Consider the following 24,554-nt stretch of genomic DNA (forward strand, 5'->3'; position numbering starts at 1 on the left):
TTTGACTGAATGGTTCTTTGTGGAACCAAAAATGGTTCTGTGAAGAACCTTTTAAGCACCTTTATTTTTAAGAGTGTATGTCTTTCACACTTTCAGTCTGTTTTTCTTAATTAGTAAAATGCAATTTTATAGGAGTTGAATCATGTAGACAACAGGTTAAGTAAAAAATATTAATATGCAATAGCGCATAAATATAGCAAAATGCTTATTTTTCTAGCTGACTGATGAGCTTATGGACACCGAATGGTTATTCTGAGGTAAATGTATTATTGCGTTGCAATGTTTACAAGCTTTAACCGTTTTCCTCAGTTTGACACACTGATTGAGCTTTTACATGAGACATTTCAGTAAGTTGTACTGTAGGCTCTCTTATAAAATAGCCTACCTTTTGATGTTAATTCGTGTTTATTATGTACTATAGTAGTAAAGAGAAAGATTAAATGGGTTCACTTGCCGCTTGAACTGAGGCGCTAAAGCGAACGCGCCAGCCGCATTAAAGAGCGCCAAAAAACAAAACTGTATTTATTGTTTAAATTTCGTTATGAATTTGGAATCATTTTAAAGCTGATACTTTTTTTAATTAAAAAGTAACAAAGCTTTTTGCGATTACTGGACGGCAAGTGCGCTTCAAATAATATGAAGTTCACGCATTAACAGAACACAGCATAGATAAGATCTTGTTAAGAAGCCATATTAATGATTATAAACGAGAATTGTTAACGATATTGCCAATATCCGCACAGCTGACAGCTTTACCTGTTGTAGTTTGTTCAAGTTGTGCACGAAATAGACGCTGTTTTCTGCACTTTCACTTCGCACGTCTCCGTCATTTCTATCTCTCTCGCGCTGCACAACTGAGCTGCGTTTAGCAGGTGTGCGTCAGAGATGAGGACTGTTTGAAACTATTTTTTCCACTAAAACTTTGATGCGCACACTTCGTCTCAGTTTAATACGTGAACGTAACAAAAGATGTGATCGCAAAACAATCAGGAAAAAAGGGCATTACATGCAAATTTTTAAGTTATAACATGTAAATATAGTCGCCAGTGGCGACCTCAGCAAAAACTTCACTCGCAAATTAATATTTTTGGTCGCAAATGCTACCGTTTTAGTCGCAGTCTGACTCTGGAGCCCTAGGATATGCATTGTGCGCTGTGACATAAATTTTGTCATCAAAATAATACATACATTCTATATGTCATCAACATAGCTACACATATAGCCTACGTGTGAAGCCCGATTTTTCTAACCACGCTCAGCTCGCACATGTGTCTTCAATGTTTTTGCACTTGTTTGTCCACAAGATGTTGTTTCACAGTCGATAAAGAAACCCCAGAGACAGAACAACAACAAGAGCCATGACAAGTGCTTGCGTGTGAGGGTTAAAGGGTTAGTTCACCCAAAAATGAAAATTCTCTCATTAATTACTCCCTCAAGTCGTTCTAAACCCGTAAGACCTCCGTTCATCTTCAGAACACAAATTAAGATATTTTTGGAGAATTTTAAGAGCTCTCTGACCCTCCCATAGACAGCAATGTAATTAAAACGATCAAGGTCCAGAAACGTAGCAAGGAGGTTGGTAAAATAATCCATGTGACATCAGGGGTTCAACCATAATTTTACGAAGCTATGAGAATACTTTTTGTACGCAAAGAAAACTAAAATAACGACTTTATTCAACAATTTGTCTCCTCCACGTCACCCTGGTGCCATTTTGGAGAATATCCACTGAATGTAAACAACTTATGCTATTTTGTGTCAGCCGCACCAGCGGATGACACAGAATAGCATACACTGTTTACATTCAGTGGATACGTTTCTGGACCTTGATTGTGGTAATTACATTGCTGTCTATGGGAGGGTCAGAGAGTTCTCAAAATTCATCAAAAATATCTTAATTTGTGTTCCGAAGATGAACGGAGGTCTTATGGGTTTAGAACGACATGAGGGTGAGTAATTAATGACAGAATTTTCATTTTTGGGTAAACTAACCCTTTAAGAGATACCAGCAACTCTAATTTAAGACATTTTATTGCTAATAACCTCTGGAGAGAAATAGCGCAGACATTGGACACTAGAAAATTTCTAGTGCGCATGAGTCGACCGCATGTGTTCGCAAACACTATCCAACTAAGCAGTTAGGTTTTAGGCCCAGGTTGTACTTAGTTTTCCACGATTCACTCCATCTCGTACACAACTGAGCATGCAAGCCTTTTAAAGTGTACTCTATTGACCGTTAGTGTGGATAGACGCATTTAAATGTTATTTTCAAGCGCCCAAATTACACACACGCGCCATTATGTGCGCAGACATCAGCAAACTGTGTTGACTAAAATTACAGACAGTACACAGGCCAGCATGAAGGCGGGCACGTTTTTGGCTTCAAGCCAGGGTGGACCTTCAATCTTACATTCTAAAAAAGAAATGTTTCTTTGGGAATCACAAATTCATATACGAAATCGCCAACTCGTAATTGTTTTCTCATCAGATTCGGATTGCTTCAGCCAATCACATCCTTTTTATGCTGCGGCAAAGCAATAGTGCAGGTAAAGTTACTACAAATCAGACATTATGGGAATGTTTGTGAGCTTGTTTGTAAAATCGATAGAGAGGCTTAAAACCGTCATATCGCGAACTCCTGACAGGTTTATGTTAATGTGAGGCCGCAGCTCACGTAGAAGATCAGACCGACGTTCATCTGAGCGAGCCGAGGGCGGTTTTATTGCATACGCAAGCTACATCTCCGCAATTAATCTCTGTATTTCACACACTTGCCTTGACAGACACCCACCTCGCACTCATTTTACAACCCCCAGCCCTCCGTCCGTCATCCCATCAGAGCAGAGGTATAGAGTGAACTCACTCCTGAGTCACTGAAGATAAGTGCGTGTGGTGTGTGGGGTATTAATATTACATGGGACGTCACACGGTGTCTGCGACACTTTGTCTTCCTCATGGTTGCTGGACGACAAATATGATTTTAACTGATAATTTCAGCGTCTCTCTCTCACTTTCGCGCGATTTATTTCCCCCGCTGTTTTTTTTCTCGTTGAAGGCTGTCTATGAAATTAAGCCAGTGAGTGAATGAACTTCCCGTCAGTGTCTCTGAAGTGTTTGCCTTCATTCCCCTTATACTCTTTAATCTCTCTTTTCATGTCTCTTTCTCACCTTCTTCAGTGTCTTTTCGTTCACTTCGTTCCTAATTTCTCTCTCTCTCTTTCATTCAGTTACGACCGCAGTCTCTCTCAGCGCTCTCCGCCTCTCTCCCTTGCTGTCTCTCGGTCCATAGCTCAGGAGGACAGCAGGCAGACACTGCACAGCACTCCATCCTTCCCCGACAGAGAGAGGTAGCGTGTGTGTGTAAGCCTGTGGGACAGGGTGCCAAGACTGGATTTGTGTGTGTGTGTGTGTGTGTGTGAAAGAGGAAAAGCCAGAGATAACAAGACTGGTAAACCAGACACCGTCAAAGGGAACAACATAAATAAAAGAACATGTTCCTAACAAATAAATAAACACAACTAGGGCCTATACTAAATGACTGATTTAATTTGTTCGTTTAAAATCATGTCAGGGTGTCTGTGGATCCTTTTTAAAAAGTCAAAAAGTATTCTAAATAGCACAGAAGAAGTTCTGAATGTTGTTAATTTGTTTAAGGAAAGACTAAGAATTAAAATGTGTATGTATATAGGCTAGGTAAAATTGCTGTGTATTATGTACTAATACATTGTTGCATAAATAAAATTATAATATCAAGATTAAATTATTATAACAACATAAAATAAATATTAAGATTAAAAATGTCATTCATTCAGTGAAAAACTGTAAGTGGCCTAACTGTTTGAACTTGATTTTTACTGTATTTTAGTTCCCATAAACAAACAAACAAACAGATTAAAAAAATTCATTTATTATTCCTTCATGAACTCACTGAATGGAAAATATATGGAAAACAGGCCTAACTATTTGAACTTGCATTTTTACTGTATTTTAGTTCCTGCAGATATTGTTAGATATACCTATGTAAATAAATACAATTTAAAATGTTATTATATTTATAAAATAATTAATTAGTAAATTAATTATTAAATTAATAGCAATATTACATTATTATTTTTCCATTAACTCATTTAGTGATGCAAAATATACCTGTTCATTTGAAAAAAAAAAGTATTTTAGTGATTACTATTCATTCAGTTGAATGTGTTGATGTGGTTTAGACCTCATTACTTAATGACTAAAATATTATATTTTTATCTTTGTTTTGTTACAAAATTGGTCAGAATCTTTAAAAAATATGCAGTCAATGAAAATGTGTTCTATTAATGAATGTAATATCTATTTAAATGTAAAAATGCAGATACCCTGTATGTATGGCTGATTTCACATGTCTGTGAAAATGGTGTGTAAATGAGTATGTTAGTGTTGTTAGATCAGTGGTAATGACTTGCAATACGAAACAGCCAGTTAGGCGTTGTTGTGGAGGTTTTTTCCTCAATTGTTGTGAATATTTCAACAGGAGAGACGAGGAGAGAGTGAAAGAAAGCATGCCATTCATGAAATCCGACCCACTTCCTGCTGCTCTGTGCATTTCAGAATTAATCTCACACTCGATAATAGAGTGAGACTCTTATTAATTTAATTTGCTGTCTCTTTCTTCATCTCTTTACCCCACACTGCAGGATACCAGTGGTCAATCTTTGAAGAGCTGACTGTTTCCGAGCATGATAATCAAATCCCGCCGGCATGACACAGACTTTGGGGTGGCCGTTGGTGTGAACACGTGGGCAAGCCATCCGAATGTACATAACATGTATATAGACATATATGGATAAATACTTCTGTTTGGACACTCTGATGGAGACTGTGAGGTTTAGTGGTCCAGTGGCTCTTCCAGTGTCGTTTTTACAGTATTAATCTAATTAGCTCAACGCAGCCATTCAGAAGGGCTCTGGGAATGCTAAGTCCTCTACCATAAAAACAATCATTAGCTTCTGATCCTGGAATAAGCTGTGATGTATGTAGTCATTAATTTAGTAACCGGCGTGACATGCTTGCATCTCATGCATACAAAGTTACAGCTGCCCACCGCTGCCTTTATCACACTTTGTGTAGCATTTATTTGAGCTTAATGAATGTTATTTTGAGTTATTTTGAAGTTAAATATAATTCACATCATTTGTTTATAGTGTTTTGTTTCATATGGCTCCGTGTCCCATGGCAACAGTGGACTGCAATGACGTCAGCTAATATAAACAGATATCTGGAAACACCTCTGCAGTGTTACCTTATAATTTACACTAATTATCTGACGAACGTTTTCGTAAATCTGGCTCAACATCTGTTGAGGTGTTCGTGAAATTTACGTAATTCTATTCCAAGTGTGTTGTTATGGTTCTTATTAGTGTTATACTTCTAAATCATGGCCATATAGCTCTTCTCGGGGGTCTTTTTTGGTTAGCAGAAAGCTAGCACTCACCACAGTGGTCGATGTGTGTGATGTTTTCATGTTGAGTTTATGGAAAGCACAATTAAGGACATGTGTGAACACATACTGAAAAATAAGCTTGGCGCTTCCATGGCATATTTAGTTTGATGATAAGCAATTAAAAAAACATGCCACACAAGTTTGTTTGATCTATCGCAATGCTAAAAACCCATGGCTAGCGAGGCAGCTTGGGGTTTCTTGTTTATGAACCACAACTATCAGGAGGGTTTGGGTTTTTAGACGATAGAAACATTTTTAAATCTGTCCTGAAGTCAGTTGTGCCGTCAGTGTTTACTTCTGTATTTTGACTAATTTGATAATAAAAGAGGATATTCAACAGGAAAAATTAAGGAAGGACGTTCTAAAGGACAATTGTGAAAAACTGGCGTTCTTTTTCAGAATGGAGTCAGACTGAATGCAAATTTGCAAAATCAGTGCGTGGATAGCTAATTGGCTAATCAGGGGTTAACGTTATCCAATACAGTGCAACAGTGTCCGCCTACTTTATCAGCGGGCTTGATTTCGGAAGTAATTTTCCCATTCTTTTTTCCCCATAGGGATTTAAAATAAAGTCTTTAAGAGTTATAAGCCATGAACCAAATCAACCAACTGAATCACAACATTGCAAACTTTCATTTGAAGCAAAAAAGTAAAAAAATCGGATAAAAAGACAAAGGTGCAAGACTGTGTACTTAACGGCTTTGATGAAGGAAAGACCTACACTCCCATGATGCATTGCAAATGACATGGTTGAATTCTTAATGATGTTGAAATATAAAACTATTGATTTAAAGATGTTGATTATATATAAAAACAATATATTTTACATTTATGGCAAAATATGCATATTATACAAATATTTAAGTCATTTAAGAGTGTAGGGAGACTGACTATTATGTTTTTCTATTATGTGCAGTGATTCATGGGAATGTGCAGGTGGTAAAGTATTTTTTGGCACTATTTGCTTATCACGATTCTCTGATTATTGGAGGCGTAAAGATCATAGGTAAAAAAAATTCCGCTGTTGAACATGATTAAAAAAAAAAAAAATCTTAATAATGCAGGCTGAGTGCTTCAAAAGAAACACATACCATGGATTAACAACCTTGTAGCTCTCAGTAGGTCTGTCTTTGATAGTCTATAAATTATCATTAAAAATGAATTCTCCTACGGAGAAACAGGATGGGATTTTTACTTCCACTCTATAGACTGTGTGGTCTGTCTTTGTAAATGGAAATTTGAGGAAAAGCAAGTTTGTACATTTTATTTACATTTAATTCAAAGACAAACTTTTTTTCTTTGAAATAATGATGAATTGTTCACAATATGACCAAGAACATATATTAAGATAAATTTTATATATTCACTTTAAACCAGAAGAAATTCTGCTATAAGCTGTATTTTCCAAGGAAATCATAATCAGCCCCTCTCAAATAACCATGTAACTCATGAAGTGAAAAAAAAATTACAACAGAGAGGGGAAAAACAAACTAATGTGCCATTATAGTTTATGGGCACAGCAGATTGAATTCTCTCTTAATTTTTCACATCATGCACAAGAAGCTACACCATGTGAGATATGTTTAGAGGTTTCACATCATTTATGTAGCACTGCCTTAAAAATGTGATTCAGTGTTCTATTAAGTCAATAAAAAGCCATCTCTGGTGTTTTAAAACGTGTTTTTTTTTTGGTGTGGTGTTTGAAAGGACTGCCTATATGACAGTGAGTCACACAATCACGCACGCCAAACAGCCAGGCCAAAGGGACACCACGAACACTCATTAGCCATTGCACAGCAACAAAACACCAGGACACAAAGACACTTCACACGTTCACTTCAGACGCACACACGCTGTATGTAAGCAGCAAAAGTTCACAGCTCCCATCTGCTCAGAGCTGAGAGACCGAGAACAGTTAATTTCACACCGACTGAAATTAACACCACTATTTATAGAGACACAGAAGAGGGTGTGTGCGTAAAAAGGATCATGGATTTTGAGGTGGAAGGATTTCTACAGACAGAAAGAGAGAGGAGGCAGGGGTTAATGTAAAAGTAGATCATTGCTCTCTGCTTTTTATTGTTCTCCTCATTTTTGAGTGGCTACCACAAGTTAATCGCTACCATTACAGACCATTATGCAGGACAGAGAGAGAAACATTGCTTTAGTCAAGCTTAATGGCTGGATAAAGGGCATTTTGCATAACACAGTGGAGGGAAGAGCGTATGTGCTGAGAGGGAGACAGAAAGAGAGGAAACCAGGATGTTATTTCAGGGCTCCGACATTAAAGTGTGGCTAATTAATGTCATGACCTCTTAGCAGACATGCCCCCATTGAGACGAAACATTTAGCAGCACTTAACATTAGAGAAAAGGAAACATGAAAGCCAGAGACTACACAGGGTGACAGATGGATATCATTTATTCATTGGCTTCATCAATTTACATCCAGATTTAATAACGAACAAAACAAACACGAAAAGGAAAAGGAGTAGGAGTCAAATTAAATGACATTTACAGCACACATGTACATAAACACGCTTCCCAGCATTGTGTAAAAGGTGTATTTGTGTTAGATTATGATGATGGTTTGTGTCTGAGAAGTGGCAAGTTTTGTTTTTCTGTCTATCCAAGCAAGCAGTCCACAATATGTCTGTCTGTGAGTGGGTTACTGAAGACTGAGTTCAGCGCTTAAGATCAATTAGACTTTGACCAAATCTTTCCGCTCCCACGAAGCCTGAAAAATACAGAAAGAATTGTTCAGGTGAAATTTTGATATTATAATGATACTTTGTGATTTTCCTTGTGGCTATAAATGGTGCATATTTAATGCTGATGGATTAGTTCACCCAAAAATGAAAATTTGCAGAGAATTTACTTACCCTCAAGCCATCCAAGATGTAGATGAGTTTGTTTTTTCACTGGAACAGATTTGGAGAAATTTAGCATTACATCACTTGCTCACAAAACAGCTGATAAAAGCATCACAATAATCCACAAGTAATCTACGATTATGATTATGTATTGTGACGTAAAAATCTGTGTTTGTAAAAAACAAATCGATCATTAAGACGTTTTTAACTTTAAGTCCTCTATCCATAATATCGCCTTCTCCAGTGAAAAAGTCATCTTGTCTGAATCAGGAGAGAAATATGCACAGATCAAGCACCCTTTACAAGCGAAAACGGTCCAAAACAGTTCTACAAAAAGTCTATGGATTTTGACAACAGGGAATGGACTTTTTCACTGGAGGAAGTGTTATTATGGATTATGAATTGGTATTTTGGCCAGAAATTGCAGTTTAAATTTAAAACGCCTTATTGATGGATCTATTTCCTACAAACATGCAGCTTTTTACTTCACAAGATGTCAACTGATGAACTGGAGTCATATTGATCACTTTACTGTGATGCTTTTATCAGCTTTCTGATTCTTTTTGCCTCTGATTCTGATGGCATCCATTCACTGTAGAGGATCCATTGGCAAGTAAGTGATGTAATGCTAAATTTCTCCAAATCCGTTCCAGTGAAAAAACAAACTCCACTACATATTGGCCTGTGGGTGAGTAAATTTTCATTTTTGAGTGAGCTATTCCTTTAATTATCTGGCCCTATTTACACTCATTTTGAATGCCTAAAAAAGGTGCAACTCTAAATTAATTTCATATGCCACAAAAGGGAATGATCTTAATGTGTATCTTAGCCAGGACATGCCTTTAATGTATATTTTAATAATCTGATAATCATTATTGGAAAATTAGCGGCAACTTCCCACATGGACAAGGAGTAGTCCTGAAATGTTAATGACGAGTCTCCACTGAGATGCCTTTAAAGCCTTGGACTCAGATCAGCCTTGAATAAATTATACTTCTTCTTTACTGACATTCTTCAGTGACAAAGAAAAAGCAGTGGTGATCAAAAGCCCCTCTCTTTCCAGAGCACATCCTGACATGAGATTTCCAAACCAGGACAGAGACAATTTTAAACTCGTTGGGGCTTAATTAGGACTATAAGCCTGTGGGTGATTTCTTATACATCACACTTAACTAAAGGCAGGAAGCAGTACATAAGCTCACCGAAACAGCGCACACAAATACTCATAAATCACATTCTATGTGCTTAAAAATGCCATTAGTAAATATTAACTCCCTGAGATGTATGATTTATGTGTAGTGAGGCTGGTAGTTTTAATAGCAAAAAAACTGTGCAGGGCTTTTTTAATATAAACCACTGTGATACTTTCTAGTGTTATGGTACATTACAGAATACATTATAGACACTAACTAGAGGGGATTCTGAGGCAGTAAACCCTAAAATGCAGTTCACTTACCCTTTGACCTTTGAACTCTTTTTTCCTGGTTGCCGTGGTTCCTGAGAGGAGGCAGGGTCTCTTGGCTCAGCTGGCTGGTCTGCATCCTGATTGGATGCTGCTCCAGCAGGGGCGGGGCCAGATGATGGGGAAGCAGAACTTGCCTTGAGGGTTTTTTGTAGGTTTGATACCTAAATAAAAAGGTGAGAAAAAAACAGTCATTAAATCCTGGAGTTGTCAAAGTGAAATATAAAATATGAACTCTTTAAACATATAGTGAAAAGAGGCCATGTTCAAGATGCTATATTACTACACAGTACAGGGGCGCCGCTAGCAATTTTGGGCCCTATGAAAGAATATGAGGTTGGGCCCCCTACCACACCAAACATACACTATATTGCCCAAAGTATTGGGACCCTCCCTTCTAATGAACAGGTTTGACTACTTTAGTAATTTCCACGAGTACAAATCTTAATGTTTAAGCATATAATGATATTCTAGGGAATTGTGTGCTTCTAATTTTATACCAATAGTTTGAACAGGACCCTTTTCTATTCTAACATAACAATGCCTCTGTGTATAAGGCAAGGCTAAAAAAAAAAAAGATTGATTCAGTCAGTGTGGAAGATCTTGACTGGTCTGCATACATGACTTGTACAAACATATGGACAAAAGTATTGGGACACCCCCTTCTTTAGAACAGAAAAAGGAACTTCCAAAACGGTGGCAACAAAGATGGAAACATAATTCATGTATTTAAAAATTGTATTTCCAGTTTTGGAAGTGTCTAAAATGATTGTATGCATATATACAAGTCATTGGTGTTTGGTGATGAGTTTTTGGCTCAAGGTCTGAATTTAAAGTCACACCAGAGGTGTTCAGCTGGGATTAGGACTTGGCTTTCTCCAGACAAGTCAAGTTCTTCCACACTGACTGAATCAATCACATTTTTTTTTAACCTTGCCTTATACACAGAGACATTCTAGCGTTTATATTTAATAATATATTTGTAATGTTATTTATTATATTTATTAATATTTTTAAATGACTTAAATCACTTGATTCATGAAATTCATAAATAAAAACCTTGAAAAACATTTTAAAACCTTGAATATAATGATTGCATGTGTACACTCACATGTATACAAAATGTATGGAAAATATCAAAGTACGTTTACTTTTTATTTGCTTTTTACTTTTGAAACATTTTGTAATTTGAAACTTCAAATGATATTTTAAAAAATATGCCAAAACCACATGAACCCAAAATCTTTATCATTGAAATTATCTAATATTGTACGTCACTTATGATGGATAAAGATTCACACACAAACCTCTGTTTCCACTTGAACTTTGACCTTGAGCTGGTTTTCTCTGTACTGATTGGCTCTTGACACCTGCTCCTCAATGCCACACAGAACTGCTTCACAGCCTGTACACCTGAGAGACACAAACAGACAGAATATTTAATACCACCAGCAAGGCATTTCCCTTTTTACATCAGCAACAGAGTCCATTGCAGCATCCTGACACAAACACAAATACACGCTTACCACTCCTGCAGTGTGTTGGCAATGTTGGGTAATTCGTTGGGGCCCAGGTCTCGACCTATGCTGCAATCTACCTCGACCTGCTGGTTCCTCTGGTCCAGTTTCCCATGGATAATGTCACTGTAAACAGCCTCGATCAGCAGGTCTTCCAGCTCGCGCACATTCTTCAGCTCTAACTGCTGGAGCAGTAGTGAATACGGCAGACACTATCCAGAGAGAGAGGTGTTTTTACTATGCTCTGGGGTAAGTTGAAACTTCTAATTTACATTTTGAAAATAATGTCCTAGTAATATTACAAAGGCTTGATAAGAGAATATTGGTGCTAATCATAACGGAACTCATTAAAAACAGTGCTAATAAACCCTCAGTTGAGAACGGATGAATCACTACCTTTAGATTGGAGGCCAGGCTGATGATTGACAGGTGACGGAGTTTGTTCTTCTGGGCGGGTGTGAGTTCAGGAAGTGAGGCTGCCCTCTCTAAATGGCAGACATACATTAAATTAACATACACTATAACCATCCGCACAGCCGGGAGGAAAACAACTGATTACATTAAAGCCCTGGTAAAATCTGCAATAGAACATGGGTCAGACTCCCGCTTCCCCCTCACAGGAGTTAACTTATTTAGCAAGGCAAAGGGCAGCATATACAGTCTCATTCTGAGTCAGAGCAGGGAATGAACCTGCCGCCTCAGGGGGCCAATATCTGGTCAGATCATTTGTTGTCATGGTTACCTTTATAGTCGCAGTAGGTTCCATACGCAAAAAGATTGAGAAGCTGGTACACTGGAGCGTGGGGACCCGTCTCCAGCTAGAGAGAGGGAAAGTGAAGTGCAGTCAAAGATTGATGTGTACAAAGTGTTGAAGTATTTTGTGTTTAGCAGGTAAACACTTAAGCTGGGCTCTGTAGAAATGACGATGTGGTACATGAGTACTCTGGGATCTCTGTGCAATATGTGGCGTGCATGTAATGCAGTGATGATGACATCTGTTGACTTTCCAATTGGTTTTATTACAGCACTCCTAGCAAATGTCAATATAATAATATATAATATAATAAAGATGTGTTATGTTAACGTAAGATTGATTCAGTATGTTTTTTTTTAAGAAAGAAATGATTACTTTTATTCAGCAGGGACACTTTAAAATGATCAAAATGACAGTAAAGACATATATAAAGTAGCAATAAATTCTATTTCAAATAAATGATGCTCTTTTGAACTTTCTAGTCAAAGAATCATGAAAAAAATTATCATGTTTTCCACAATGAAGCAGGACAACTGCTCAATCAGCATATTAGAATGATTTCTGAAGGATCATGTGACACTGAAGACTGAAGTAAAGTATAATATATATTGTAAGTAAGTGTAATTTATATAAAACTAATGTATATTGTAATATAAATGTCTATGTAAATGCATACTGACATCAAATATGTGGGATGCTCTGAATGGGAAACAAAAACTTGGAATTGCAACCTGACTGTTCAGATTGAATATGAAAGATTTCAAACCATAAAAAATTATGTTGATCAGACTTAAATTAATCAGATGCCCTGTGTGTGTGTATGATTTTTTTTGTATATGCCATTCAAATTAGATTAGTGTAGCATACTCTTTTCAAGAGTATTCAAGAGCATACTACACTAATCTGATTTGAATAGGATATACAAAAAATTGGATTTGGTTTCACACACCATGGCGAAGCACATCAAAAAAAGAAAACAAAATAGCTCAGCACTTGAACAGATGATTAATAGCCTTGACATTGAATATGACACACAGGCACTGATATTTAAAACAATTACATTTAACACAGAATTCATGAAAAGTCACCAAGTCGCACTGAAATAGATTTTTTAGTACAAAAACTCACCTCACGGACGTTGGGCAGTTCTAGTATGTCTGAGAAAACGTAGAGGCCTGGGGTTTCCAGCAGAGAGCTGATGGCCTGAGCCAGAGCTGGACCTGAGAGAGACAGCAGCTGATCCACCTCCATCTGAAGGAAGAGAAAGAGTTTAAACAACCCAGATCCCAGCTTCGGAAAGCATGAGGTGGATATTCTAAGCAAAAGAACAAGTTTCATAAATAGAAAGTACTATGTTCAGACCTATTAAATGCAAGAGTTGTTCTTATTAAATCTGTACTTGAAAGCCTCAGTAACTCATGTACAATACACATGCTTCATTGGGCTTGTTAAATTGCTGTTGATCCACAGCAATATGCTTTCAACGACACTTTGATGCAAGAATTTTATATGACAGGTGGCTCATGGTAAAAATAACTACATTATCAGGGCGAAGTTATGAAGTCACTTTCATGATGATTAAAACAAGGCTGCCAAATGCAAGTAGAATAACAACACTTCTCAAAACAATGTTTTATTATAGTGAACTAAAGTGTTAATTGTGTTCCTCGACAGTTACTAGATTTTAGTACATGAATCCATATTCTAACCGTACATATACTTTGTTAAATTGAGTCTAAAAGCATTCTGTGTTGTTTAATACTAATAAACATCAGTTTAAGAGAATAAACCAGTCAGTCTGTTCAGCACCCGGTATGAAGTACATCAACACACCAGCAGCTAGGCCTTGCCGTTAGTAAACTGAGGTCTTACGTAAACACACATCGTTGCAAACTTTGCCAAGTACGCTCAAATGTTTAATATTAACGTACGACCACATTTCGCCTGGTGAAATGTGCAGAAAAAGCGGTATATTTACCTTATTTATAAAGACTGAGGTTGTTTGTGTCAACTGTGGTGCCACTGCTACTTCCGTTAGCAAGTGTGATACGACATGAAAATGTGCTCTCTGATTGGCGGAGAGGTAGAAGGGTGGGCGTGTTCACAGAGCGATTGCAAGAGTGAGCAGATAAGCATCGCCACCGTGTGGTTATGAGAATTATAGTGTCTTGGGAAGTCTTCTCAATGAATCAAAGCCAGTGATGATGATGATGATGATAATAAGAAGTTTGGAAAGAAATAATGACATTTATATTACATGTGTTTACAAAACCAATATGAATTTAGATAAAGATTAAAACATTTATGTAATTAACCTTATTAACTTATATCACTATCACCTGTGTCCAAAAGTTTGATGTATCTGTAGAGTTGTGTAAAGACACAGAATAGCTTAAAATGTTGTGGAACAAATATCCTAACTGTTGTGTACTGTCATGATCTTGTGTTGAATTACGTTTTATATTGAATTCTCCTTGTACCCATCTTAAACCAACCTAAATGGTTTGTTAGTCTTAGCTGGTTTAAGCCGGTTTTCAAGCCTGACCAGCTTAAAAGTGCCTGAAACCTTCCTAAAACCAGCCAACATAACTTTGATTGCATAAAATCTTTTTATTTTCTTTGGTGCCTGAGGCAAAGGGGGTGATGATGAGAGGAAAAAACATTATGCAATGTTTTAAGTGTCCCAAATCTGAAGTCAAATCAAAGACACACAAACTAAATAGAATCTGAGAATTTCTGTTTCACTGTTTATTAAAAAGAATGAAGGCAATAGAAAAATAGAGATACAGTTTTATATATATTCTTCAAATCAAATGTTAAAGGTGATAGGATCCATCTCGCAGATACGTTTGTAACTGAAATCACATGGCACGTCAAACCACGTTTTGGAGTGTGAGTCCAGCACTGCGCAGTCTTCTCCATGAATCCCACCTGACTGGTGGTTATTGGGCTCTTTATCCCATTCACTCCAGAACCTACAGAGAGCAGCGGAACAATTTAGGAAAACATAATATTAATATCACCTCAGAGAAACCAATTTGCATTTAAATAACCTCCACTGCCTTGACTGTCACTGAGATTTTTTAAGACAAATTCCTGCTTTGGTTTTACTTGTCTATATCCAGGGTTTTCAGATGTTTTAAGGACCAAGGACCCCCAAATTTGAAGGGACACCCTAAAATATAAATGTAGCTATTTTTCCATGTACAGACCTATATATTCTGTGTGAGAAAAAAAGTAGACATAATACTTAAACAATTGGCTTTTTTTCCAAAACAAATTATTGAAATATTATATGGAAATATTTTTTACACCAATATTAAAATAATAAAATAAATAATAAAACAAATAAATAAAAATAATAATAAAAAAACAGTGATGTTCAGTTTAATTAAAATTTGTAAGTTGGCAAGTTAAAGGCAACAGCGGTGAAGAAAATCTCTGTAGAAAGGTACAAGACAAATAAAATAATAAAATTATTAATATATTAAATATGTACATATTATTATTTTTGTTCAGATTATCTGTCTGTGTGTGTGTGTGTGTGTGCGTGCATACGTTGTATTAACCACTGTGTTGTCCACCCATTTCCACACGCCCTCAGTCTCAATGTCTGATAAACCAATCCAGTAATGATAGTCAAATCCACCACGATTGCGTGCGACACTTTCAAGTGTGTGCTGTAATAAAAATGAAAATATCAGTACAGCCATATTGAATGAACATAAATGCTGCATATAATAATTATTGAAACAAAGTTTTAAGTAAGTTTTCATCTTGTATACGTAAGAAGTCCATTCACAAACACGGCCACAGACTTACGTGTTGTTGGTGGCTGTGCAGTATTGACAGATGGCCGCCCATAGACGCGCAGCTCTCTTTGCTGTGCTGCCAGTCAAGTTTATCCTCACTAAAGAAATAACACCTCCCTTCTAATTGCAGCCAGTCTTCTGGGCATGGCCTACATTGATCACTGCGGAAGAGAGATGTTAAAGAATAAATGGGTGAAAGAAAGGGAGAGGGAAAATAACAAGATAAGTTTGACCCTTGGGCATTAAATGTCATTCAAAGGCAGAGGTGTAAAGTATTGGATTAAATGTAATTAGTTACTGTACTTGAGTATCTGTTTGGATACTTTGTAGTTGTAGATATTAGCGACTTTTACTCTCTACTTCACTACATTTTTGAATGAGTGTTGCAGTTACACATTACATTTTGCATGGATCTAGCTTTTTCTGCAGCAGTTTATTTCTGCTACAAAAGACGTGATACTGCCTATTACAGGTCACTGAAAGTACTGCATCTTGTGCGTTTTGCCCTTACTCACCCAAACTTTTCAACAAGGCTACTTTATGTGAATGCGAGTTCCTTAGCAAGTATTTGGGAATCACAGGTGTTTTATATATGAGATGAGGACATGCCGGCAATGAGGCCCAAACCAGCAATCAACTCTTTCTTGTTTGTGTTTCATGCTTTCTATGCCTTGCCCTGGACTTTTATGTCACTTCCTGTCTCCCGTGGTGTTTGTAGTCAGTTTGTAGTCCATTTGTTCATTGGTTCCCCTTGATTAGTCTCCCCAGGTGTGTCTTGTTATCTTGTTAAGCTTATTAGCCCCTGTGTGTATATATAGCCCTAGTTGTTCTTTAGTTCCTTGTGAGTTGTCGAATGTAACGGTTGTCTGTTTGCCAGTCAATCTGTTCTTCGTTCCCTTTGGTTTTTGGCTTATTGTTTGTCCTAGTTTTTCCTTTAAATACCAGCACATAGATCCTTGATTCTGCCTGTTTCCCCCAGCTTCTCCACAACATTACAGTTTTTCACTGGCATGTCTCTTTGACTAGTGCATCTTTGAGCCTATATTTAGTATAAGTAAAATACTTAAGTACTGTTAAAATCAGATACTCTAAGACGTTTACTCAAGTTGTTTTGGAATTGGTGACTTGTAACGTGTAGTGGAGTAATTTTCACTGTAAGGTATCTGTACTTGTACTCAAGCATGGTTTTTAGGTACTCTTTACACCTCTGTTCAAAGACTATATATACACAAATATGTTTGTTTCCTCACCCGGTTTTGAACAAGTCTGTCCAAGGGTTGTGTATTCTGAGCAAAGGCGGGAGAAATGTTCCTGCATGGCGGTGAGTTTGAGAGTTAGAGACGCATCCTCAGACTCATCATTCTTGACTGGCTTTACAGCGACATCTGATCTGCGACTGTTTACCACTGCAGAGAGACAGAGTTTTATATATTAATATCTTAACCTTGCAGCCGTGCAAAGACTTCAGACACCACAAATACATTTATAAATTACCAGCAAACCAGCTATTTATTATCTTTGCCTATCAGGAAATGTTATATTAGGAATTATGTCTGCATATATATCCTGAAGCTGTATACAAAACATTTAACTGCTGAATAACAAAAAGGCTATTCTATTCTATTCTATTATGTAGGGATACAAAATATATTGTACCATATTGCTTATTTGGCTGTATTATACAATTTTATTTATAGGTATTTGTCAATATTTTTATACTTATTTTTATATATTTTTTTACATTTAGAATTTTAATACCAGCGTATCAGTATCTCCCAAAATTGTAATATCCATGCACCCCCTATTCTATTCTATTCTATTCTACAAAATATCAGTACCATATTGGATATTGGCCAATATCATATTTTTATTTATTGGTACATGTCCATGTTGTGCATGCTCATTTCCCATATTACATTTACATTACCTTTGCCATCATCTAACTCTCACATTAATTTAATGACACTTTTATTAATTCAATAAAACTTTTAAATGCATTCTTTAGCAAGCTTCAAAATAATTGCAAACATTAATTTAATAACATTTATTCATTGAATAACACATTTATATGTAATCACATTTAAACAGCAAATCTCAAAATGAATATAAATTTTTCATACTGTACATTACTGTACATTAGACATCACAACATTATATAATGTTGTGATGTCTAAATTTAAAATGAGTGATTTTAGTTTTTATTGCTTTATTTTTAATTTATTTAGAGAAGATAGTATTGAATATTAATATTGGCTTATCAGTATTGTCCCGCATTTTAATATTGGTGCATCTCTAGTCTAGTCTCTTCTGTTCATTGTGAAACCCTCTGCACTAGAGATTCAGAGGCGTGCTTACGTGCATAATGTGTGTTTACTTACAGAGAACGCCAAGTACTATGTTTGCACAAACTGAGGTCAGTAGAGCAATGAGCAGTACAAGAGAAGCCTGCCCCCTCAAACACTTCGCCCCTTTGTGAACCCCTGATGAAGCACAAAATCATCGTCAGTTAGTTGTTTATTACTCTGACTTGTCCCACATTTCTCTACATTTATCTTCCACTCCCCCTCAAGTTCACACACTCACATATACACACATATTACCTTGTTTGCCCTGTGATGTGAGTATAGCTCTGTTTCCACTATGAGAGATATCTTCTGTGAATTCTTGTAAACTGGTGTAATTTTCAGTATCTTCCATCTTTAAACAAAAAGTTCAGTCAATTTGTTTATTTATGAACAGAGCTTCTTAAGTAGTATGTCTGACAAGAGTAATGTCTTTATCTTCTAGTCCTGTCCTCCAGATCACCAATGAAGAAATAACAGTCCATGAAGAAGAGAGAAACCAAAAGAGAGCTTCCCTGGAAGAAATTAAGAAGAGAAAATTCTTCCTGAGTGTTTCTGCTCAGACTTGTATGAACTGCTCCCTTTTACAGCTCAGTGGGCTCAAACTTTTATCCACTTTTCTCTCCCTCCCCCTGTGCCTGTGATCATGTGCACAAATTCAGGGCTGCTAGAGGCTAAACACAGACAGGATGAATTAGAGGAGAGCTGGTTATGCAATACTGAACTTTTTACCATGCACAGAACAACCCATATTTTTCAATGAATCAGTAGTTCATTCTAGCCAATAAAAAGAACAGTTTGTTCATGATAGTGAAATGATTTTATTATTTTTTATATGAATTCCTGTCAAATGTTTCATACTGAACATGTTGTAAAATCCAGCTGTACACAAAACATCAAAACAAGTTTTGTTAGTTTTTTTAACAAGTTTTTTAATGAAAGATTTAGAGTCTATATTTACAGCAACCTAATTAATAAGAAGTTACACATATAATTAACTCTATTAAGTCTGCTAAATGACTAAATAAATAAAATAAATAATTAGACTTTTAATTCCCTTTTCTGGGAAATCTGACATCTAATTGTTGAAGTAATTACAGCCATTCTTTTCAACTGGTTCACAGAAAGCAAAATAGCAAAACTTTTAAAAGGGTGCAGAAAAAAGCACTTCTCTTATCTTTTGTTGTCATTCCATCAGTCAGTATTTTGGTGGAGAGCTCAAAACCTAAAAAGTCATAGTGGTGAGGGCTGATCACTGCTTATATTACTAAAGGTTTTGGCAGACTCTCCTGTGCAATTCTCAGAGACTGTTGTGACATAAAACTGTGTAGAAAAAAAATAAACACAAGTCAAAAGCATGATGCAGCACTGTCACAAAATCATGACTCAGGCTATTGATCAATCCATGACTCAGAATTATGTTAATTAATCTGGCCTTGTTTCATATGACACTGCTGTTTTTCATTAAAGACTGACAGAGCTCTATACTGTGAAGATTAATTTATTGTTGCTTTTCTGTCTCCATCTTCCAAAATTCCAGTTTTAACAGAGTTGAACTTTTCCCACACTTCCATTTCTGGTTGTGATTGGGCCATTCCGCAGATAGGAGTCACTTTCATATCACTTTGAGACAGAAGTGCAAAAAAGGAGCAGAGAAAAGAAAACCAATACATTTATTGTAGGAGACAAAAACTGGATTTACTTTTTTAAAGAGTACCCTTGATTCTCATTGGCTCAGCTGGAGTCATTCCCAGTGCAGACTGCTGCAGACGTGTCTCTGTCTCTTGCAGCTGTTCATTTATCATAAAAGGTTAGTCTGCATGGCCTCTACATTCCTTTCCTCTTCCTGGTTTCTCAAAAACAGCTGCATCTCCTCCTTGCACAAGAGATCTGTTCTGAGAGCAATACTACTACTACTACTACTACTACTATTAATACTACTAATACTAATAATAATAATTAAAAAAATAGTGTGTTACCTTAATCTATACATTTTCAGTAGTTTGTGCCATATCATTTAGTTCTTTGTCTTTGGCAAAAAATTCCAGTCCATCCTTCATAACGTCAAGATAAAAAGACTCCAGCAGATATCCGTAAAAAGTCATTAAATGCTCTTAAGTTGAATGAGTTCAATTGTACAAGCTTTGTAACATTTTGAAAAAAACATTTGATTTTAGTCCTTTTTTAAACACTTTTAACAGTTTTAATATGTGTTCGATGTTTTCCTCCATCTACCAAACACTAAAAATGCTCAAACGTATTAATACTATTGTTTTATATAGATTGATCTTAGATGATTTCACATATGAAACTGTGTGAGAAAATAATATACTTTTATAAACTATTTTTTTCTTTTCTTTTTTTTTTCTTTTTTTTTCTTCTATTTTTAATCAACATTTCTCTGTACCCCCAGCACCCCTTTGTGGTCCCTGGAGTTCAAAATCCATGTCCTAGAGGTTTACTATGCACTTTAGATGTGATCAGGTGTATAGTATTCTGGGCCTGATCTGCATATTCTTTCACGTATATATTACAAATGTCTTCATCATTTTAGAAAATACCAGTTAATACATGAGCCTTTGTAGAAGCATGGACTACCTGCTTCTACAAAATTCCTGTACAAAAATGTATTTAAAAAAATTAAGAAATATAGACACCAAAATACAGTTTAAATATGACATACCACATCATATGACATTATGCTGGACAAATGGTTTATTTTGTTCGATTGTGCCAACATCCTGTCAGCAAATAGCAATTTTGTCTTGTATGCAAAACCTGTTGTTTCAGTATTCAAAAACAAAGTTTTGTCTGATACCCAGAATCAAAGTTTTTGTCTAGTACCCAAAACTGTATTAATCAGCCCAAGAGGCAGACTGAGGAAAATTTATAACAATAACAAAATTGATTTATAGCAATAATCACAGTTTATCCAACACTGTAAGAAAAAAAAAAATCTGTGACATTTACGGTAAAATACCGTAAATCTGTGGTTGCCAGAACTTCACCGTTTAAAATATGGTAGCAACATTTGAGGTTTTACAGACTTCACCATTGTGAAACTTCTGGAATTTGGCAAAGTAATCTCCCCCTGGAGACTGCAGATGATAGCCAGTTTCAGGTCTTTGTATATTGTAGACGTATCTGATTGGTCTAAAGAAAAAAAAAGATTACAGGAAACAAACATTCTCCAAATTAATGAAACTTAATAAATAAAAAATAAAACAAGAACTCATGTTTACATAAATCCAGAAATTCAGCAAGAAACAAAGAATGTTAAATCATGTTACATAAAACATTACTATGAGAGATGTTCCTTTAGGCTCAACTTACCATGTTTAACAGAGCCTAGCATGTCTCTCCAAACAATTAGAGGCAGGTCAGTTTCATAAGGGCCAAGGGTGAAGTGGTCAGAAATCACTCAAGTACCATCAAGTCTTGACTTAAATCTGTAGAAAATAATTGTTTCAAATGTATTTAAACCACATTGAATTTATGAATCTAAGCTAATGACTCGTAACATAGTTTTATTTATTTTTTTATAATTATAATTTGTGAGTTTTTGATTAAATGCCTGAAATAAGGTCTGTGGTTAACACAAGCTCAAGATAGGTATTCTAAGACATACAACGCGAACGTGGTGTAGTTCATTTATAGCCTAGCTTTTAATTCTGGCGATTCATTTACAGATTGACGATTTGGTTCAGGTGGTCTACTGGAATAGGTTTGCATAATTGCATAATTTAATGTTCAAAAACACATTATTTTTCATTTATACTACGGGGCTGTTGAATGCTTGAATCTGATTGGTTGACAAACGTTCTAAGGTGTCCATATCACTTTTCCAAATGATTTCAGTTGTTTCAAAGGTCCTCACAGCCAGAAAAATACCAATAAACAATAAAAAAAAATAATAATTTCCATGTTTTTGCCAAAAAATAGTTTTATTATGTTTTATTAATACTCTCTTTCTCCCTCTCTCTCTCTCATTTACAAATGCACACACATACAGACACTCGCACAAAAACGTGTTGTCAGTGCTGCTCTGACAATTTTATGAGTAAAATAGTTTAGCAACTTAAAAGCAAAAACATTTCTCACTAGTGAGGTAATAACAGAACTGTTCTTGAAGCAGATAAACTTACAGTTTCACTATTAGAGACCCTCAAACTTCACACATGCTTAATTTCTCTCTCTCATTTTCTAATTAATAGCTGCATTAATAACTGCAGTAGTCTGCTATTAATGGCTCAAGCCTTCGTTACTGTCACGCTGACACACACACGAGGAACGAGGAGATGCTGGAGAATACTTTTACCAAGACTTTATTTGCACCAAGGAACCAAGGGAGACGAACACAGGAAGACGTTCAACAGCGGACAGAGAACTAGGGACTGGGAACACTATTTATACACACAGGAGGAGGGGATCACGAGACACACCTGGGAGCAATGACACATCATGGGGAACACCTGGGACAAATGAACTAAACTAATCAGGGGAGGAACAGGAAACTAATCAAATAAGGGCATGGGAAGGCACATGGGGAGCAGGACACACACACAACACATGGAACAGAGTCTGACAGTTACTTGCTCTAAAATTATATTTTAGAACCCACATTTGGCCCCACTGGGGAACCACTCTGCTTAGTGTGGGCAGCCCACACTTTGGGGTGTACCACAAGGGCCCCACCTGGGCCCAGTACTGTGGGGCCCACACGTGCCCCGCATTTCATACACATAATTCTACCCACAGCAGAATAACTGATGGAATAATTGACTGTATCCCATTCTCAAGTGTTTACATTTTTCCTTTGCCGTTTAAAGGGGTGGTTCACTGGGCTTTTTCTAGGCTTGATTGTGTTTATGGGGTGCAGTCTAACATGTGTTGCTTAACATAGTTTTATTTATTTTTTTATAATTATAATTTGTGAGTTTTTGATTAAATGCCTGAAATAAGGTCTGTGGTTAACACAAGCTCAAGATAGGTATTCTAAGACATACAACGCGAACGTGGTGTAGTTCATTTATAGCCTAGCTTTTAATTCTGGCGATTCATTTACAGATTGACGATTTGGTTCAGGTGGTCTACTGGAATAGGTTTGCATAATTGCATAATTTAATGTTCAAAAACACATTATTTTTCATTTATACTACGGGGCTGTTGAATGCTTGAATCTGATTGGTTGACAAACGATAATTTACCTTTATTCCACACAGCTCTGTCCCTTCTCTGAGAAACGGGCTGATCTTTTCCTGTTTTTATGAAGCCCCGCCCCTCAGATATAGGCGATGGGCTCTGATTGGTTAGCTAGCCCAGTGTGTTATGATTGGCTAAACCGCCTCTATTGCGCGTCTAAACGTCCAGCCCCTCACCTCAGCCGCATGTGCTCCGGTTGTATTGTAAACAACGGCATCGTTAATATCGCTTATCATTTTAAGCCACAGATTTTACATTTAAACAGGGCATCTTGCTGTATTAATATATAATATGAATTTCTTAAATAACCTTCACTCTTCATTCCTTGTCTGGGTCTAAAGGGCGCTGTTGACACGGAGAGTTGCCACTTCAGAGCATACACTTTACATGTGGAGACAGCTTTCTAGGTCCCAACAACCTTAGTTGAGAGATCAGAATTTAGAAACCCACAGTTTCCTTATCTTGGAGCGGGGGTGCCATATTAAGCCCCGCACCTGTGACAGAAAGTCGCTCCTGGTCGGAATCTCCCTAGGAGAGCTTTCCAGGAGAGATATTGGGTCCAAGAACCACACTGTGGGGTGTGGGACTTTTGGATGCAATGTAAGCTTTTGATGCATTGAAAATATCACAATCAATCAAAACTATTGCCCTGAAAAAGATCAAAATATAATTTTTAACAGATGCTACTTCTGAATGCTTGAATCTGATTGGTTGACAAACGTTCTAAGGTGTCCATATCACTTTTCCAAATGATTTCAGTTGTTTCAAAGGTCCTCACAGCCAGAAAAATACCAATAAACAATAAAAAAAAATAATAATTTCCATGTTTTTGCCAAAAAATAGTTTTATTATGTTTTATTAATACTCTCTTTCTCCCTCTCTCTCTCTCATTTACAAATGCACACACATACAGACACTCGCACAAAAACGTGTTGTCAGTGCTGCTCTGACAATTTTATGAGTAAAATAGTTTAGCAACTTAAAAGCAAAAACATTTCTCACTAGTGAGGTAATAACAGAACTGTTCTTGAAGCAGATAAACTTACAGTTTCACTATTAGAGACCCTCAAACTTCACACATGCTTAATTTCTCTCTCTCATTTTCTAA

The 24,554-nt window shown here is 36.5% G+C and overlaps 3 protein-coding genes across 6 annotated transcripts in view; 1 reads left to right on the forward strand and 2 right to left on the reverse strand.

Moving 5' to 3' along the window:
- LOC107723412 (uncharacterized) overlaps nt 1-6,142 on the forward strand; it is a 15,710-nt gene extending 9,568 nt beyond the window's left edge. For 3 of the 4 annotated variants that reach the window (XM_016532003.1, XM_016532004.1, XM_016532005.1), the window contains 2 exons: nt 3,228-3,347; nt 4,680-6,142. In XM_016532003.1, coding sequence (XP_016387489.1) covers nt 3,228-3,347; nt 4,680-4,701 — 142 coding nt within the window. In that variant the 3' untranslated portion in view covers nt 4,702-6,142. Of the gene's footprint in view, nt 1-3,227; nt 3,352-4,679 lie in introns of those variants that run through there. The other variant, XM_016532006.1, reaches the window with a different exon arrangement.
- Nucleotides 6,143-7,888: 1,746 nt separating this feature from the next.
- Nucleotides 7,889-14,177, reverse strand: LOC107723519 (COP9 signalosome complex subunit 7a). Its single transcript, XM_016532187.1, has 8 exons — nt 14,069-14,177; nt 13,219-13,341; nt 12,079-12,154; nt 11,733-11,821; nt 11,346-11,548; nt 11,127-11,232; nt 9,814-9,983; nt 7,889-8,221 (listed from the first exon to the last, which is right to left on the reverse strand). The coding sequence occupies exons 2-8, from the start codon at nt 13,339-13,341 to the stop codon at nt 8,182-8,184; spliced, it is 807 nt and encodes a 268-aa protein (XP_016387673.1). The 5' UTR covers nt 14,069-14,177; the 3' UTR covers nt 7,889-8,181.
- A 657-nt stretch (nt 14,178-14,834) lies between these two features.
- On the reverse strand, nt 14,835-19,055 carry LOC107723521 (hepatic lectin-like). The gene is made up of 6 exons (XM_016532188.1): nt 18,503-19,055; nt 18,281-18,382; nt 17,131-17,308; nt 15,913-16,063; nt 15,649-15,770; nt 14,835-15,065 (listed from the first exon to the last, which is right to left on the reverse strand). Exons 1-6 carry the CDS (start codon nt 18,597-18,599, stop codon nt 14,900-14,902), a joined length of 816 nt encoding a protein of 271 aa, XP_016387674.1. The 5' UTR covers nt 18,600-19,055; the 3' UTR covers nt 14,835-14,899.
- Between the last annotated feature and the right edge of the window lie 5,499 nt (nt 19,056-24,554).

The sequence above is a fragment of the Sinocyclocheilus rhinocerous genome, unplaced genomic scaffold (assembly GCF_001515625.1).
Source record: "Sinocyclocheilus rhinocerous isolate Xijiao unplaced genomic scaffold, SAMN03320098_v1.1 scaffold241, whole genome shotgun sequence".
Taxonomy (NCBI): Eukaryota; Metazoa; Chordata; class Actinopteri; order Cypriniformes; family Cyprinidae; genus Sinocyclocheilus; species Sinocyclocheilus rhinocerous.

Excerpts from the sequence above, each read along its gene's own strand:
- LOC107723519 (XM_016532187.1), bottom strand. The coding sequence starts at position 13,341 with ATGGAGGTGGATCAGCTGCTGTCTCTCTCAGGTCCAGCTCTGGCTCAG. Across the intron at positions 11,822-12,078 it reads AACCTACTGCGACTATAAAG|AGAGGGCAGCCTCACTTCCT; the intron begins GTAACCATGACA and ends TCTGCCATTTAG. Across the intron at positions 11,549-11,732 it reads GCCTGGCCTCCAATCTAAAG|TGTCTGCCGTATTCACTACT; the intron begins GTAGTGATTCAT and ends CTCTCTGGATAG.
- LOC107723521 (XM_016532188.1), bottom strand. The coding sequence starts at position 18,599 with ATGGAAGATACTGAAAATTACACCAGTTTACAAGAATTCACAGAAGAT. Across the intron at positions 17,309-18,280 it reads CATAGTACTTGGCGTTCTCT|TGGTAAACAGTCGCAGATCA; the intron begins GTAAGTAAACAC and ends GTCTCTCTGCAG. Across the intron at positions 15,771-15,912 it reads TGCACAGCCACCAACAACAC|CACACACTTGAAAGTGTCGC; the intron begins GTAAGTCTGTGG and ends TTTTTATTACAG.